This window comes from Colius striatus, chromosome 1, assembly GCF_028858725.1.
Source record: "Colius striatus isolate bColStr4 chromosome 1, bColStr4.1.hap1, whole genome shotgun sequence".
Lineage (NCBI taxonomy): Eukaryota > Metazoa > Chordata > Aves > Coliiformes > Coliidae > Colius > Colius striatus.
The window spans coordinates 11,218,425-11,236,955 of NC_084759.1; the positions used below are offsets into that span (position 1 = coordinate 11,218,425).

At 41.7% G+C, this 18,531-nt stretch overlaps 1 protein-coding gene across 2 annotated transcripts; it reads right to left on the reverse strand.

Annotated features, from left to right (window-relative positions):
* Positions 1–6,438: 6,438 nt before the first annotated feature.
* FAM76B (family with sequence similarity 76 member B) lies at positions 6,439–17,967 on the reverse strand. Of its 2 annotated transcripts, none has more exons than XM_061991568.1 (10): positions 17,815–17,967; positions 17,492–17,556; positions 17,103–17,157; positions 15,484–15,639; positions 14,369–14,565; positions 12,323–12,370; positions 12,053–12,133; positions 11,234–11,366; positions 7,928–8,029; positions 6,439–7,273 (listed from the first exon to the last, which is right to left on the reverse strand). In XM_061991568.1, exons 1-10 carry the CDS (start codon positions 17,917–17,919, stop codon positions 7,184–7,186), a joined length of 1,032 nt encoding a protein of 343 aa, XP_061847552.1. In that variant the 5' UTR covers positions 17,920–17,967; the 3' UTR covers positions 6,439–7,183. The 2 variants fall into 2 exon arrangements, with proteins under 2 accessions (XP_061847552.1, XP_061847543.1); XM_061991559.1 differs by having other exon boundaries at positions 11,234–11,369.
* Positions 17,968–18,531: the final 564 nt, after the last annotated feature.

Sequence of the window (18,531 nt, forward strand, 5' to 3'; positions counted from 1 at the left end):
GGCTGTCTTATCTATTTTTTTTTTGGCTGCACACAGTTCTGAGATTGGTTTGGGCTTAATAAATACTGTTGCTGATTGCAAAATATTCCTTTGAGGTGTATTAATGCTCTTAGATATACTTTACATACGTATTGTTTCACTTTTATCTATGCATTGAGAGATCAGCCCTCACAGCACTCACCAATTTGCATCTTAACTGGGGAAATGCCCTCGAGGAGCCTTATCAAGGGATTGTTTTGGAATTGTTGAGTGAGAAATGTCATTAAGGTGATGTTTGTTGGAGAGGACAAGGGACAGGGAAATAAGAGAAGAGGAGACTGAGGGGGGATCTCATTAATATTTACAAATATCTAAAGGGTGGGTGTCAGGAAGTTAGAACATCCCTTTTTTTGATGGCACTTAGCAACAGGACAAGGGGTAATGAGATGAAGCTGGAACACAAAAAGTTCCATTTTAACATAAGAAAGAACTATGTTACTGTTGAGGTGAGGGAGTCCTGGCACAGGCTGCCCAGAGGGGTTGTGGAGTCTCCTTCCTTGGAGGTCTTCAAGACCCACCTGGACATGTTCCTGTATGACCTGATCTAGGTGACCCTGCTTCTGCAGGGGGGTTGGACTAGATGATCTCTAAAGGTCCCTTCCAACCCCTACCATTCTATGATTCTATGAGTGTGACACATCTTTTATTGAAATAAAGCAAAATACATTTACCTGTTGATTCAGATAAGGGAAAATATCTTCAGGTTTTCAGCATTCAGTTCAAAATTAAGTGCTGTATGTTACTTAAAAAAAAAGTAAGAGGGTGCTGAGGAGTGTGTGTTATAAGGGGAGGTAAAAATCAACTTAGGCTGCAGATTCTCTACAAATGTCTCCTTTCACCTGACTTGTTTAGCACATCAACATCCCTGGACCTTAAAAACCCTCCAATCAAAACACAAAGCTGCCTTTACACACCAGAAGGAGAGATAATGCAGAGAAATTGCCAGGAGCAAGACTATCACGTAGAACACAGCAGCATACTGTAACAAACAATTTAAAAGTAAATGGGCAAATCCAGACCTGTTTTCTGTTTGGGTTAAAGCAAGGGGAAAAGTCAATGATTCATGTGCTAGTGAGTGCTTATTTTGAAGGACATAATCTGCTTATCTTCAGGGACAACTTCTGCCTATTGTGTAGGAACAGACAGAAAGTTCAAGTCACATGTTGAAACTCGCACCATTACACAGCTGTGACAATGGTATACAGTACTGTCTTACAGTTTTACCTATTGTTTATAGGCCTAAAGAGTAGCTGCTTATAACACAGATTTTACACTGTGTATCTTTATATTTCAATTTAATCAAGCTGTTTATTCTGTTCATTTCTCAAAATTCATACTCCAATATCACTAAAAGAAAAAAACCTCACATAAGCAATACTGCATTTTACCTCAAAGAGTTGACATTTTTGAACATACACAGATAACGTCTTAAAAAACACCCAACCATGTAACTTAGAACATCAATTAAATGGTTAACATGTTATCTCAGAGGTTTCTCTTCCCCATTAGCCCTTACACCTCCATTACCCTCCTTCTTTCCCCAGGAGCACCTCAAACCTTTCCTCTTTACACCTCAATAGCCCTCTTGGATGATTTACAGAATCACAGAATTGTTTTGGTTGGAAAACATCTTTAAGATCATGGAGTTCAACTGTTAACCCAGCACTGGCACATCCACCACTAAACCACGTCCCTCAGCACCTAACTCAGCTACAAGTCTTTTTAAATACCCTCAGGGATGGCAACTCCACCACCTCCCTGAGCACCTGTGCCAATAATTGACAACCTCTTTGGGGATGAAATTTTTCCTCTTACCCAGGCTAAACCTCCTCTGGTGCAACTTCTGTCCTTTCCTCTTGTCCTATTACTTCTTGCTTGGCAGAAGAGACTGGCTCCCACCTCGGTACAACCTCCTGGCATGGAGTTGTAGAAAATGATCATGACTCCCCTCAGCCTCCTCCAGAATGAACATCACCAGTTCCCATAGCTGCTCCTCAGCAGACTGGTGCTCCAGACCCTTCACCAGCTCTGTTGCTCATCTCTGGACAGACTCCAGCACCTCTGTGTCTCTTGAAGTAAGGGGCCTAAAACCAAAACTCAAGGTGTGGACTCACCAGAGCTGACCCCCTGCTTCTTTTGTAGGAGTCAACAGAGGTCATTTTATATTTCAACACCTTTTCCATGGAGAAAATGAAAGGAATCGCATATAAAATATTAGAAAATCTTTTACTGCAGCATTTTCAACTGAGCTGATGGTTTAGTAACTCCTCTGAAAGAACAAAAATGTCACGAACAAGTTTGCTCCGTTTTAAAAAGTTAGTTATCGTTAGCAATCCTAATCCTCATTCTTTTAAAAACAGTCTGGATTGAGAGCTTCTGAAGACCATGAAGAACTGCCTAAGTGCCAGTACACACATTCTATCTATCTAAACCTTCACTGAGGAAATTTCTTTGAGGTGAACGTGCTTTTAGTGGGGTTGGACTGGATGATCTCTAGAAGTCCCTTCCAACCCCTGCCATTCTGGGATTCTGTGCTTCCCATGACAGAAATCTTTTTAGAGAGTTACACAGTCAGTTACACAAGTGTTGTGCATGTCACATGGAAGCCACGTCTCAAATAGGTACCACACATGGGTTTAACTTGCTCTCAGCTTAAAATAAATGGCTTCAACAAAGCCATTGTAAATTTGCATTAAAATGGGGCTAAGAACACTTCAATATTAGAATAGCATACTATTCATTACCATACCTAATGTAAAATAGCCACTGTTTTAAAGAACAAGGCTCTGAAACTCAGATTCCCTCCTTCTAGATAATTGCCTTGACCAGAAGGCTTCAGAATCTTACTCTTGTTGGTTTGGAGTGGGGTTTTTTTCAGCTGGGGTTTGTTTGTTCATTTTGTTTTTCATGATGAACTCTAATACTTAAATGAGACATATTCTGCTGGATTGTGGAAAGATGAAGACAGATCCCTGAGAAAACACGAGGCCTACAAATTGCAGCACAAGTGCTCTAAATGAGTCACCATGGCTGAGCGCCAGGAGCATGCTGCTGCAGGCACCTAAGTCCTTCCAACAAGACAGAGAACAGACATAGGAATCACCAATGTCACAATCTCAGAAACACCTGGCTAGTGCAGTGGATGTGCTTTATCTTGGTTTCAGTAAAGCATTTGACACTGTCTCCCACAGCACCCTGGCAGCAAAACTGAGAAAGTGTGGGCTGGATGATCAGGCAGTGAGGTGGATTGTTAACTGGTGGAAGGGAAGAAGGCAGAGTTGTGATCAATGGGGCAGAGTCTAGTGGAGTCCCTCAGGGGTCAGTGCTGGGACCAGAACTGTTCAATCTATTCATTAATGACCCTGATGAGGGAACAGAGGGCACTGTCAGCAGGTTTGCTGGTGGTACTAAACTGGGGGGAGTGGCTGACACACCAGAAGGCTGTGCTGCCATTCAACGAGACCTGGACAGGCTGGAGGGTTAGGCAGGGAGAAATCTAATGAAATTCAACAAGGGCAAGTGTAGAGTCTTGCATCTGGGGAAGAAGAACCTCATGTACCAGTACAGGTTGGGGAATGAACTGTTAGACAGTAGTGTAGGGGAAAGGGACCTGGGGGTCTTGGTGGGCAGCAGGATGAGAATGAGCCAGCAATGTGCTCTTGTGGCCAAGGCCAGCGGCATCCTGAGGTGGATTAGAAGGGTGGGGGGCAGTAGGTCAAGAGAGGTTCTCCTCCCACTCTACTCTGCCCTCAGGAGACCACATCTGGAATATTGTGTCCAGTTCTGGGCCCCTCAGTTCAAGGACAGGGAGCTGCTGGAGAGAGTTCAGCACACGGCCACAGAGATGATGAAGTGGAGCATCTCCCTTATGATGAAAGGCTGAGGGAGCTGGGGCTCTTTAGCTTGGAGGAGACTGAGGGGTGACCTCATTAATGTTTACAAGTACATAAAGTGCAGGTGTCAGGGGGATGGAGCCAGGCTGTTCTCAGTGATGGCCAATGAGAGGACAAGGGGCAATAGGTATAAGCTGGAACATAAGAGATTCCAAAGAAATATAAAGAAAAACTTCTTCACTGATGGTGACAGGGCACTGGGACAGGCTGCCCAGATGGGTTGTGGAGTCTTTCTCTGGAGACATTCAACACCCACCTGGATGAGTTCCTGTGTGACCTACTCTAGGTGGTTCTGCTCTGGCGGGGGGGGGTGTACTAGATGATTTTTCAAGGTCCCTTCTAACTCTTAAGAATCTGTGATTCTGTGACTTCTACACAAGGTATGTAAATTCAGGTACTGAAATTCATACACTTTTAAACACAAGTGCTGATGTTAATCAGCATAGAAGCAGCATGTTAAAGGCTTCATAGTCACTAGAGTTCAGTTAAAACTTAAGGATTTTTTTCTTCTTTACCAGAAAATATGTCTATGTATTATAATCCTGTTCTAGAAAACCCAAACATTCTATTGAGATAAACTAATCTGAAGCTCTAACTTCTCACAATTGGTAGACAGCCCAAGCCGTCTCATCTTCCCAGAAATCACTAAACATAAATATTAAACTCTGCCTTTTTTTGGTTGCAGACTTTTAGAGATTGACACAGAGTGAAAGATAACCATGGAATATGACTTTCTGAATAATTTCAGGAGGACAGATTAATGTTTTGACAAGATTTTATTGTGAAACATTGGATTTAGAAAAGGTACAAAATGTCAATGGTCAGATGTGTGGCAGTACAGTATTTCAATAGTCTATACATGTGGACAGCTGAACAGCTTCACTGCAGAACGTGTAGCTCAACATACTATCTAAAAAGGGGCTGCAATATTCACAGGCTTAAAATACATAAATAACTTGAGCCAAAATGGCTGTTACTGGTCAATGCTAATCAACATCTGGAAACAGGCTAAGAAGCACAAGACAGTACAACAATCTCCTCGCAGATCCACGTTTAAAGAACATCAGTTTATCATGTCAATAATCTACAGCTCCAGGACACTATTTTCAGGACTGGGATTCAGTTGGCTGGTTTACAACTTTAAAAAAAATCAAGTTAAAAATGAGATTATGGAAAGTATTTCACTAGAACTAAATGCTGTGAAGCCCCTAAAACTTTTTCAGATTGGGATTTATAAAGTCAATTACTTCTAATATAGAAAGTCATTTGGTTCCTTTAAAATGTCCTTCCTGCAGCTTGAGCAGGTATTACCAAGTAGTCTTCACTGGAACATTTCAATTTACTAAGCATTCTTGTGTTTTAAAACCAATTTTGCCAAACAGGGGGTGCCATTCAACTGGGAAAAAAAACCCAACACTGCCAAAATACTAACTCTGAATTAATGAAAGTCATACACTTGTGTATCAAAAAGAAATAACAAAACCCCCAGAGGATGGCAGCATTCTCTACCCAAGTTTGGCAAGTTTAAAGAAGTACATTTATAAAGATACAAAGTTGATTTTAGGGTATAAAAAATACACATACACCATATGAAACGAGACAGCTTGACTTTTCCAAATTACTCAGTAGTCTGCCACTGATGGAACTTGTTTGAACTACTGAAAAGGTATCTGTAGCTCAATACATGGGTGGACAGACTGAAGAGGAACTTCAGATTTTAGTTCTTTAGTTAAAAGCTGTGTAGTTTACTCTACACAATTAAGCTTACTGAAATATAAGCAGTTATCCCATTACCAATCAGTATCCAGAGCTGAACCAAGTCTTTTTTCTTATGTAAATCCACTTCACTTTATGTCAATCCACAACTCACTTTCCTGAACAGAGACCCTGGGGCACACTAAGTTATGTTCAATAGAAACTTTTGAGGATGACCAACGTCCATTAGGAGCAGAGCTAAATTTAAACTGGTGTAGTTCAGAATCAAAATCTACCCAAAACATTAAACCAACCCACCCTTTGGCACCACGTCCACTCCCTTAATTCATTTCAAGACTGTTACTTTTGACTACTCTTTTCTTCTTGTGTATCTTTTACTAGGGGATGAGAATCTTGCAATTCATTAAGAACTGTCATAATTTACAACAAAGTATATGAAATCAGACAATGGGGAGTCTTTCTTTTTAACCTTTGAGACGACATCAGCAATTAAGGATGCAACATTGGCAGTACAACGTCTGCTACGGAATTCAAATGAGCGCTGTGCCAAACGGGGAAAGTACACAAATAAACCACTAAACTCCAGTGTGGCAGAAAACATTTCACTTCATTTTTGTTCAGGAAGTGTTTGGCATAAGCAGCACTAACAAAATTCTACACCTCACAGACACAAGCTACAAAAGTTACCTAAAGCCAATACTCACTGCCCGTCAATTCGCTAGCTCTTAATGCTGCTTCAAGCACTGCACTAGCCACTTTGATCTTTGTTTCGGATTCCTCTGTACACACATTTATATTTACATAAAACATTTATTAAACATGATTTTAAAACATAAAAACCTTATGTACAAAATACCAACATTCCTATAAATAAACAGTTGGAGAAAGGCACTTGCAAGAAAAATCTACAGTAAATCTTACAAAAACCACACCTGCCTCTGTTACTGTACAATAGATAATCTTTCGGTAAACCCCTATCACAAGAATGTAAAACACTAATTACTTGTTATAACTAAGAATATAACCGTTACAGTTGTATTTACACATACATAGAAGCCTTTTCTTTGTTCAGTTTCACTTGAGAGCACCATGATTTCCCATCTAAATTTCTCTTTTGATACAAAGTAAAAGAATAGTTGCCAGAAACCAGCCTTCGCCTCAGATTCACAAACTTTCCGCTGACATCACTGTCGTTTCAAGGACTCAGTTGCTGCTTTCTAAGAAGTACACCTAGTCTGTTATTGCATGTTGTCCTTTTAGAGAGAGCACTGCTATGTTCTCTACGCAGTTGTTTAATACTATTGCTGGCAAAAAGTTTCCAATATCAAAAAAATAAAAACATTCTTCAAGCCAGTTGAAGTATTTCATCTGAACAGGAACTAAAAAAAGCTGCATATTAATTATAAAAACGTGTAGGAAACATGCCAACTCATCTGGTGTGCAAAAATAGTTTTTTCCACTACACAGGATTTTAAGGGCTTCACAGAATTACTCAAATTTACATTGAGTAGCAAACCCTATGAATAACCAGTTCCTCAAGGAGACGTTAGTATGCTCCCACTTTTATCGAACTTTTTACCCTTGGACAATGCTGCAACCTGTTTGAGCAGTTCTCTGTTTTTGGCCTGCAAGACAGACAAGAGAAGTTTTAGGAATTACTGGAACATCTCAGAGTATAGTATCATGCACTCGCTTCCCATAGCCTTTATGAAACAAATTCTCAAAATGAACATGCTGAAAATATTCAAAGAAAGTAACAACCACTTTTCAAAGATTTGGAGATGCTTTTTGACACGTGTTCACTCCTTAACAAAAAAGACAATCACAATTGCTGAATTGCAAAATGTAGTATCTGAGGTATTGCACTGAGCATCTGCTCAGTCTGTGATTTATAAGGTGACTAATTCTGGCTTTCTCCCCAATACAGTTACTGAGAGATATTTACCTGTCAACTGTGTTAACGCCGAGCCCTTAAGTCAGCTCCATAGCACACTGACAACTGATTAAATATCAGAGAACAGACACAAAAAAATAACATAACCTTTGAGAAAGCGTGTGAGGTAAGCCCCCATCTCTTCAACTTAGAAAGCAATTCTTACAGTGAGTGAAATTGACAGGCAGATTGTCTGTTGACTGCAGAACTGCTGCACAATGCATCCCAAGTTAAACATGGTAATGACCATTCAAGAACTCGGTACTACTTCATTGCTAGCAGCCAACTGCCTGGACACATCATTCCATCTGAAATATTTCTCAAGTATGGATAAGCAAATACTCACCTGCAACTGTTCCACAGTTTCCTTGTGAGCTTTCTCCATACTGTTCATCTTTGTCCTCAAGTTAGATTCCTGGTACTGGAAATCTGCCTTCAGTTCTGTCAACTGAGAACACCAATTCTATGAATATTTGGGCTGTAACAGCCAACACTTCTAATCAACCTGTGAAATCTTTACAGATGCCTCAGGAATCTCTAGAAACACTGTGTTTATTTACTATTGTAGTATTGACAGCTCAGCACTGGAGAAACAGCATGAAAAGTGAAGTATGTCTATTTTGTATGAAGAAAACAACTGTACCTTATATAAACATATTGTTTGGTATAAAGATATTAATCCTGAACAAGAAACAAACCTCAAACAACAAAATACAGGAATAATTATTTATAATCACAGCTGTTCTTTCAGCTGTGACACACTTATCTCTGTCTCCAGTCTGTCTCTTCAGTGATAAGGTATGGTAACACACAGACACCAGAAAATACTTGTGTCCTTTTCTGTTGCAATTTGTCCTGAACAGAAGCATATGTTCCAGAGTCCACTGCTTCTCAACCCAGTAAATTAAACTGCACTATTAAAAATGTGTAACTAAAAGGACTTAATTTATAATTGAATTCTGAGTGCGTGGTGTAGTATTGTTGCCATTGGGTCTCTCCTGAGACAGGGAGAGATGCAGATAACATACACCAAGGCAGGCATTTCTAAATTGGGATATATGCCTCTAACCAAGCAGCTGATTGCTTCTTCTGGAAGCTAGGTGACCTACTAACTGTTGTATATGGAATCAGAAATCTTAGGAACCACTTCTTTAAAAACTTTAGTTCCTCGTGGCATCCCAGATTCACCTGGCTATTTTGAACCTTTCTGGTCAATTTGGATTTATTAAGAAATTAAGTCCCTTCACTATCAAAGCAGCCCACAATATTTCTAAAACAAGTACCAGGACTCCTATTACCAACATTAGCATGTGCTAAATGACACATTGTCCTGGTTCTGGCTGGGACACAGCTGAATTTTTTCTTTTTTCTCCTAGCAGCTGATACAAGGCTGTGTTTTGGATTTAGTGTGAGAATAACGCTGATAACACTCTGACGTTTCAGCTGTTGCTAAGTAAAGTTTTTACTACATGAAGGACTTTTTAGCGTCGCATGACCAGCCAGCAAGAAGGCTGGAGAGGCACAAGAACTTCAGAGAAGACACAGCCAGGACAGGTGATCTAAACTGGCCAAAGGGCTATTCTACACCATAGGATATCATGCCTAGTATATGAACTGGGGGAGCTGACCAGGAGGTGTGGATCACTGCTGGGGTCAAACCATGACACAGGTACTGAAAGAAGGTGTTCAAAAGAATTGTCAATCAAATGGCTTAAATAAAGTGCAGGTATCTTGCCACAAGGATATACACCTCACTATACACAGACTGCTGCCCAAAGTATGTACTTACAGCTTCTGGGGATTCAGTACAAAACTACATACCACAAACTAAATAGCAAAAAACCTACTGGTATTATTCCATCTCAGCAAAGGAGGCAACTAGATGAGCAAACAAATGACATTTGAATACTCAAACTGTGGTCACTTCCTAATGACAGAAGTTTCAGAGACTAACTGTAGTGTCCTGGTATCTCTAACATTTAGTCCAGAGAGCAAAACAAGGCTAATGCTGTAAACAACAAGCACTGGTAACAGCATGGCTGACACATCGACACGTCACAAAACTGTGAAGCCTGAGTTGGTTTTGTTGCCCTACGTTGCATATTTCAGAGGTGTTTTTCTTTTGGAGTACTCTAAATTGTTCAGAACGTTGTCCCCACTCAAATCTTGGGATAAGATCTCAATAAGAATGTCTCAGAGGTCTGGCTCAGGTTTTATCCCAGTACATGTCTTTACATTTACTATCTCACAGTCAAAAAAAAAAAATCAGCAGTGCATTCATTTGTTGTGAAGTTTCAGCTGTGCAAACACTGTGTTCATTTTTTTTCCTCTCCTTGCAGCAGCTAAAGTGATATTCTGTGAGTAATTCATGCCTGAAGGAATCTTTAAGTTGAAAGACCTCTGGGCTCAAATAAAGTTTTAGCAATGGGGAAATTATCAGACGCTCTCTCTATGGAAACAGCATCAAACAAGTTAAATGTGTGTAACCACTGCAGTAAGTGTAGAAATGAAGATGCTGAATGATGATTTAAAAGTGGAAGCAGTCTGCTTTTAGCATGAATGGGTAAAAGCTGGAACATAAGAGGTGTCAAAGAAACATAAGGAAAACTTCTTCACTGTGAGGGTGATGGAGCACTGGAACAGGCTGCCCAGATGGGTTGTTGAGTCTCCTTCTCTGGAGACATTCAAAACCCATCTGGAAAAGTTCCTGTGACCTACTCTAGGTGGAAGATCTGGAAGATCTCTAACCTTTCCAGCCCTTAAAATTCTATGATTCTTAACTATTCATGTTTTGAAAGGCCACTAGGCATCTATCATCAACATTTTTACTAAAAAATAGAACACAGTTCCATAACCTACTCAGTCGTGGACAGACATTATAGAGACATGCTACAGACAAGTGTCTACAGACAAGAATCTAGTTGGCAGAGAAATGAGCTCTAATAAAGGTTAAGCATGTATTTGCTTTATTTCTCTTTTCTTGTCAGTCACCAGGTTGTTTGAAGAGTGAATCTGTTGTCTGAGTTTCACTGCAGCTATTTGGGCCTGTTTCACTTCACCTTTGTTGCCTGCCAAGCATCTAATCAAAGCTTTTCTTCTAGTCTCTGACCATTGACAAAGACTTGATAACCTACACTACACAGATGCTACCAATCTTTTAAGATCAAAATACTTAATTTTCATACACTGTAAACATAAATTTGGACACCAATTCATTAATTATGGCTATAGCTGCCTTAGTTTAAAACTAAACAAAAACTAAGCTAAACTCAGAATGGTTGCTACTCTTCATCCTTCTCTTGTGTGCCTGTCAGTCTACATAGGTATCCAGGATCTTTGCCATGACACACAAAACACTGTCTGGCATTTTATCCATCACCTGTGGCAGCAGCCTGAGTAACAGTGAAGCAGATGGTTAGCTTCTAGATGGCTAAAGTGAATTAGGATGGATTCCTCTTTGACTTGGAGGCAAAATACATTCGTGACATAGAAGTCCCAGACTTGTTCTTTAAATGGTAAGATCTGACTAGCTGCTATATTAAAAAACCAATGGATTTGCTATTTGTTTTATCTCACCATTTTGACACTGATAGGAGTCTACAAAAGAGAAAACAGAATGATAAAGTTCTTATTAAGCAGGTGTGACTTTTACCTTTTTATCTTTTTCTAAGATAGTCTGATCTCTTTGCTGCAGAAGACGTTTAAGTGACATCACTTCTTCTTTCAGCTGACTTATGAGGACAAAGTTGTCAGTTCCTCCACTGTCTGCTGACTGATTTATAGAGCTACTAGAAATAAAAGCCAATAGTTACTTACAACATCAATGGAAAATAAGACAGTATTTTTTTTTAGTTTCAAATTGGATAATTAATAATTCCACAAACATCCTTAAGGACTAATGCAAAAAAAGTATGTACCTGACAGAAATGGATGCAACTGGCAAATTACCTTACTAATGGCACACATTACATACACCTGCAGAAATATAATTAAATATTAGCTTTGAGGGGGACAAATACCTTTTGACTGAAGCACCCACTTCTACTTTTATTCCAATTGTTTGGCTAGAGACAGAATAAAGATTCAGTCTCACACAAGGTCCAAAAGACTTTCTCCAGACACAAGGTCAGCTTAAGCAGAGGTACAACTCTGCATCTCATTGACAAAATACCCACGTCAGGGAATACTGCTGCTTTGATAACTGTTGCCACGTACATACACTTAATTTTTCCCCAATCAGCTTATAAGTATGAAAACAGTGCCAGTTTTCTGCTAATAAAGTCATTTTGTTGATTGATAGCACTCAGATGCCACCCAATAATCAGTCTGGCTGGATAATAGTTCACCTCCCTCATTCTTCAGACAAAAAAAACCCACCCAAATCAAAAACACAACAGAAAAGAAGCCACTGGCCACAAATCAGTGCTCTAGTTGCTTGAAATGGCTCAGCTTTACAAAAATATAACTTTACCTATCTCCATTTGATGGCTTGGATTCCAGTTTGGGCTTTTTCTTTGGAGTTTCATTCTGAATAGCTGCAGAGGATTTATGGCTGAAATCAAACAAAATGTAAACCTAAAGCCTCATGCTATATAGCTCTAATATCATGTAAAAGAACTCACTCATGCTCCCAGCTGGAATGCTAGAGACTAGCCAGAAACACAAGAAAAAGGAAAAAAGTATTTTAAATGAAAACTCCAAAATAAATTAAAAGGAAATTAACAAATAATATCATAGTTACCTCTGTTTCCATAGTCCCTGATCTTGTTCTGGACTCAGACTGCTGATTCTGAAATAGGGGAAATAGAAACAATGAGGTGTTTGGTCAGTTACCAAGTTTGTGTGAATGGTATCTGTACTTGAGAAAAATCATAGAATGGTAGAGGTTGGACCTTTAGAGATCATCTAGTCCAACCCCCCTTGCAGAAGCAGGTTAATCCACACTCCATTTTTTTTTAGAGTTGACTATTATGAACATTCACCTGGCCAGGCAAATCATCTGTCATACTCATGACCACTTTTTACTCTGCCAGGATGCTAAAACATTTACACTGTTGTATAACACAAGGGGTAGACTTCAAGTCTGATGGCTGACCACTTCTGCTGTTACCTCTCAATTTTGGTGAACTTCATACTGCTAATCTTGTAGTCAGCAAGCTGCCCTAAAGCAGCATTCCTGAGATCCACTGCCTGAGGTGGTGCTATCTGGTGGCATAAGAGCACAGGTAACTTTTGGATCTGTGAAAATAACTGCTTCTCAGGTGTTTCAATCTGGTTTTAATAATTTCCAAAGCAATTAACTGAGAGGGGCACAATGTGGAAGACTGCATTGAACAAAATAGTTCAGTCACTCTGTAATTCTACCTCAGTGTCTCATCTTAACAATAGCTGAAATGGACAGGGAAAGAGAGTCAGTATTTACTGGGCCAGAAGCAATGGACTCACGGAGGCCTATAGAAAAAAGGTGCCAAACCAGGAACATTGTTATCTGTATGTAGATATGCTTACTTTTATAACTCTTGAGCATACTAGAAGCTCTGGTCTGTAGTAAAGAGATAACTTATGCTTTATTTAATCCTTACCATATCTCTACCACACACACTAAATTAGATTTGGTTTATTGTAACTCAGTTTTCATCAGAGATTTGCAAGAACAGGAACAGTGCAATAACTTTCTGCATGACAAGAATAATTTTCTCCAAATTCCTAATAAACCAAATCTTATTTTTCTGTTTAAGTCAAAGTGTGTGCATTTCTCTTCTCATCCCCCATATCATTCTAGATCATTTTGCTTCTATCTTTGTGTCACGCTTCCCCAGGAAAGTTTCAGTCGAAATGGAAAATTATAAGCACTAGAAAAGTGAAGCTCAGAATGGAAGTGCTCTGTGACTGGGGTCAGGGTCATAACCATCACAGCTGTAGGATTTACTATCCAATCCATAAATTAAAGAAGTAGTTTCTAAAGTTATGTTGCCATAAGCCTACCAATGAAAATACGAATCATGATTGCTATTATACTGCCATAAATCCCAAATGAATTCTGGCATTTACAGCTAAATAAAGTGGGTATGTGTGTTCAGGTTGGTATGCTGCATATGCCATGGCCAGAGATGGCATGCTGAGAAAAGTTGCAGAAGATGGGACAAAACCGAATGAAACGCCATCAGAGCGCCAGAAACTGAACTGACAGTGTTCTTTTTCTACACAGATGCTCACAAACTGCTTATTTCCTGCAATATCTGGTTACAAAAACTAACAAAGACATATAAACTGGTCTGAGACCAAGGGTGATGTCACAGCATTACTCTTGCTTCTCCATTTCACTGCAAGTGTGTGCACAGCAATGAGCCAGGGTGAGGTATGCTGAGGGTGAGAATTCTAAGCAAAGTAGCTGTTCTATGCTCACTGCTAACACACACCTCTTAACCCACCATAAATGTGTGTCAAATAGCAGTTACCACACAGCAGTTACTGCTTAGAAAACCAAATTCAAGTTGTGTCTGTAGCCATCCTGTGGGGTGCCTGTAGCCATCCTGCAGGTCTCTTTTCCAGACTTGCTACCAATTTTAATATTGACTAGTTGAGTGATGAACAAGAATTTCTGTTTTTTGCTGACCTCCCTTCATCTATAAGAATACAATGACTTTGACAGACTGTGGAGGAACAACATGTTGCTCCTGCTTTTGATGCTGTGTTTTAAACAGCATTTCTCACTTCCTTTGATTTGATCTCAGTGCTAACAGAAGGAAGGGGTACTAAGAGCTGTTTTAGCTTTTGAGATACTTACTTATGGTGACTGCTGCTGTGACGATGGTGGTGGTGGTGATGATGGTGGTGTTTGGAATGATGCTGGTCTTTCTCAGTAAGAGATGAGGATGAGGAGTTAGAATGTGAAGATCCTAGGCTCTTCCTCTGTTCTTTTGTCTTTTGCAGCACTCTCTTGTAGGACAGTGTGCAGAGCCAACACAACAACTTCCCATCCACCTTTGGGGAAATAATTCATGGTAAGGTTTTTTTTTTCCAAGTGTACTTGCACTACAAAAAAATATTTCAATATTTTCAAGAAAAATTTGTTTCATTTCATCTCTTTGTCAAAAATCCAGACATTTACAGGACAGCACTACCACATCTCCAACATATGCACGTTATCTTTTAGTAAAGCAAATCTTGCTCCATTACTTTTTGTCATCTAAAGTGATCCTAGAAAGCAGTCTTAGAAAGTGTTACAGTCCCTCTATATCACAGAAGTGACAATAACTTTTTAAAGAGGTATCATTTTTAGTTTAGACACCATGTACCCTCTGTCAGCCCATGGTACTCCAGGCAGAATCAAGAAATGCAGTCAACGTGTTATTTGTACCAAGTAAATGCTTTTGTAAAAACAGCATTATTCCTGGGTTCTGGCAAGAGGCTTTTGAGGTCATTTCCTCAGCACCTTCTGGAATGAGAAAGTGGCATTCACCAAAGCCATTTATGCAAACAGAACACAAAGGGCTGCTCAGAGCAGTCCATCTCTCTACTGCTGTACTTTTGGGCAAAGACAGAGAATCAGCAGAGGTAACGTGACAGATTCAAGTTACAGACATACAAAAGATCCAACAGATAGAAAAACACAAATGCCTTAAAATCCAAGCAGCAGGAACTGTACAGCTGCTTAACCTCTGACCCCCAGCTACGACTGACAGCTTATGCTTAAGCTTACTTTTTAAAAAAAGAGTGATTTAAGTCAGTTAGCTCAGCAGCTAATGTAACAATTGTGAAATCCAACTCAAATGTTGCAAAGCACAGCAACATCATTAATCCTACTGAACTTAAGATACAGTCCTGGTAATCTTTCTTTTATGAAAGAGGAGCATTTTCTGTTGTCAGCCTAAGCCAGCACAGCTGTGGAACAAAGCCTACCTTCCTTCTTCCCTCCTCTTTTCGATCAAAAGCACACTGCTGTTTGCACTGTTCACACGTCTGAGGTGGGCCGTACTTCTTCTCCGAGTTGGTGCAACGTTGACATTTTGTGCCAATGAATGCTGCAATAATGTTACAATACTGACAAGGCTTGGGCTGAAAGACAGGGAAGTGGACTGAAGTCAGTACATTTACAGCTTCTGTAATGAACACAGGTATTTCAAATCAGATGGCGATGCTCTGAATTACTAGGGCTTCATTTAACCTACTTCGAAAAACCTTCTTCCTAACATTTCTATATTCTATACTAAATTTTTCCCCTAAAATAATGCTCCTTTGATGCTCAAAAACTGTCTGGACTTACCATGAAAACCCAGGTACACATTCAGTGAAACACACACAACATGACTGTTCACTTTTTTGTTTGCTTGGTTTTTTAATACGATGATGTTTCTGTTTTACTACAACACTAAAGTAATTGCTTAAAAAACTTTAAGAGTAAATGAGTTGTTTTTTAGACTGGTAGTTTCTGAAAACATTTGTTTCCCTTGCACTACTCAGGGATTTGATAACCATACAGTTCCAAAATGAGCATCTTGTTCACTGCAATTCTGCAGTAGACAAAAAAAACAAACCCCCAGATAACCTCGATTAACATCAGGTCAAGATATTGACTTTGATATCACACACTCACCCAGACTAATACACTGTTGAAAAAAATGCAACTGCTGTCAGGTTTCACAGGTTAGGAATCTCCAATTATCCCCAGTGCAGCTCTATTTTTTAAACAATTACTGATAAAAACATTGCTGTATCTGTCTTGCACTTCATTTTGCTACATTTTAAGCTTTTGAAAGGATGTTCTTTGTTCAGTTTACATTTACATTCACCAAATGCCTGAAAACATTCCAACAGCTGCTCTGTTTCACAAATAAGCTGAATCTCATCTAATAAGGTTTGTGTCAAGTTTGTTTCACAACATGGTTATCTCCATACCTTCTATAAACAAGTTCCTGCAGGGTTCTATAAACAAGTGCTCAGGGTGCTCAGATACAAGAAGTGTATTCATATCTTTAAAAACTGTTTCTTTTAACAATGTTAAAGCTGAAATTCCAGATGAGAAAATGCAAAGTACCACAGATACAGATAATACTCATAAAGTCTTTTTGCTTAGCAGCTTAACATGACTAATATGCATTTAAAATTAAGACTTGCATACTACAAAGTATGTGGCATTACTAAATTTTCACATCCACCCCTCATTAAAAACACAGAGAGCTAACGGTCTTTCTGCTATCAGGTGTAAATTTGGAGGAACATGCAAAGACTAACTTTACATGCATGAAGTAACATTGTTTTGGCCCTGCCCAGCTGTACTGTGGTTATTGGTACCTGTGAAGTTAAAGATAACCACAAGGGATTCCAATTTGAAAAAAGAAACTGCAAGCCATGAAGGAAATCAAGAGCTGCCAGTAATTTGCATCACCTTTCTGAAAGGTAATTTCTCTTTTTATCCCCAAAAGGGCCTAAGAACTTTAGTTGCAAGGAAACATTCTTTGTCTTTCAATTTAAAACCTGAGTGAACTTCACTTCAGTAGGTAGAGCTTCAGCCTACTCACCGTTCCAAACTGCTTCACGTTTTGGGCGCATTTCTTGCATATCGTATTAGTTTTGCTAAAGATAAAATTGCATAATGTTGAATTCAGTGACAAACACAGACCTTGAAACTCTTTCCCATGCAATTACTGGAAAACACACATGCAAACACAGGCTACGGGAAGCGGTTAACAACAAGGGAACGGATCTAACACTGTGCTGCCTTCCTGCGGCATGCTCCTATCACCGGAGAGGGCAAGTGGGTGATTTTATAGTGGTTTTGGCCTCGTTAGTGCCTCCATGGCTCCAGATTGCTGCTGTTACACCCGGTGCTGCCCGTGAATAGCTGTTCCTCCGGCAGGTCCACCGACCGCCTGTGGCGGGACTTCAGCTGGGCGAACCCCCCCCGTACCTCTCCTGCTGGAACTCCGACCGGCAGTACGTGCACTTCACGATGGGGTGCGCGATCCGACACTCCTGAGGAGAGAAGAGCGACTTTAGTCCCCTCTGCCGAAGCCACCGAACCCTCAAACCGACCTCACCCGGCGCTCCGCGGCCGGTCCCCCGGCGGGGGCTGCCCGAGGAGCGTCCCGCTGGGCCGGCGGCTGCCTCCCCGCACCAGGGCCGAGCCGCCCTCACCCTCCTGCTGCCCGGGCAGCTGGGGCTGATAAGAGTCCCAGAGAGGGAGCCGGTCCCACCGGGCGCTGCCCCGCGCCGCGCCCCCGCCCGCCGCACCTTGCAGAGCTGCTGGCCCTGGGAGAGCTCCTCGAAGGGGTAGCGCTGATTGCACTTGGTGCAGGCATAAAGAGCCGGAGCGGCCGCCGCGGCCGCCGCCGCCATCCGCGCCACGGCCGGCGGGGCGGACACGGGCGGGCTGAGGGAGGGGAAGAGGGAGGCGCCGGGGCGCGGGCCGGAGCGGCCGCCGGGGCCGCCGCCGAGGAGCCGCCCGCCGCCGGGGCCGCCGCCGCCACCCTAGGCCCCGCGCCGAGCCCGCGCCGCGTCCCCCTTGTGTCGGTGTCGGCAGCGGCGTCACCCCGCGCCCCCCGCCCTTCTCTCCGCCCCGGGCTCGGGCTCCGGCGGCAGCCAATCGCCGCCTCGCGCCAAACCTGCCTTCAAAACGCGCCGCCCAATCGGCGCCTCCGCCGCCCGCGCCGCCGCCAATCCCGCCGCGGGCGCTCTGCCCTGCGCCGGGCCGTCATTGGGCGGCCGCGTGGCTGCGGCGCTAATTGGGCCGCCCAGGGCGGCTTCTGCTCCACGATTGGCCGAAGCGCTGGGGCTCCCCGTGACAAAGACCGTCCTCTTCCGCCTCCCGCGGCCCGCGCGTGCGCGGCAGGCGCCGTGTGCCGCGCACGAGTCCCGCGGCCGCTCGCTGCTCTTCCCCGCTCAAGCCATTGGTCGCAGGAGGCCGCACGGCCTCCTTTGAGCTCTCCCCTCCGATTGGCTGAGAAGCGC

Bases quoted from the DNA above. Each gene is read 5' to 3' on its own strand.
- FAM76B (XM_061991559.1), bottom strand. From the start codon at position 17,919: ATGGCGGCGGCGGCCGCGGCGGCCGCTCCGGCTCTTTATGCCTGCACC. The intron at 17,158-17,491 runs GTACGGGGGGGG...TTTTATCTTTAG, and splicing joins TCGGAGTTCCAGCAGGAGAG to CAAAACTAATACGATATGCA. The intron at 8,030-11,233 runs GTAAAAGTCACA...TGGTGTTCTCAG, and splicing joins TCTTAGAAAAAGATAAAAAG to TTGACAGAACTGAAGGCAGA.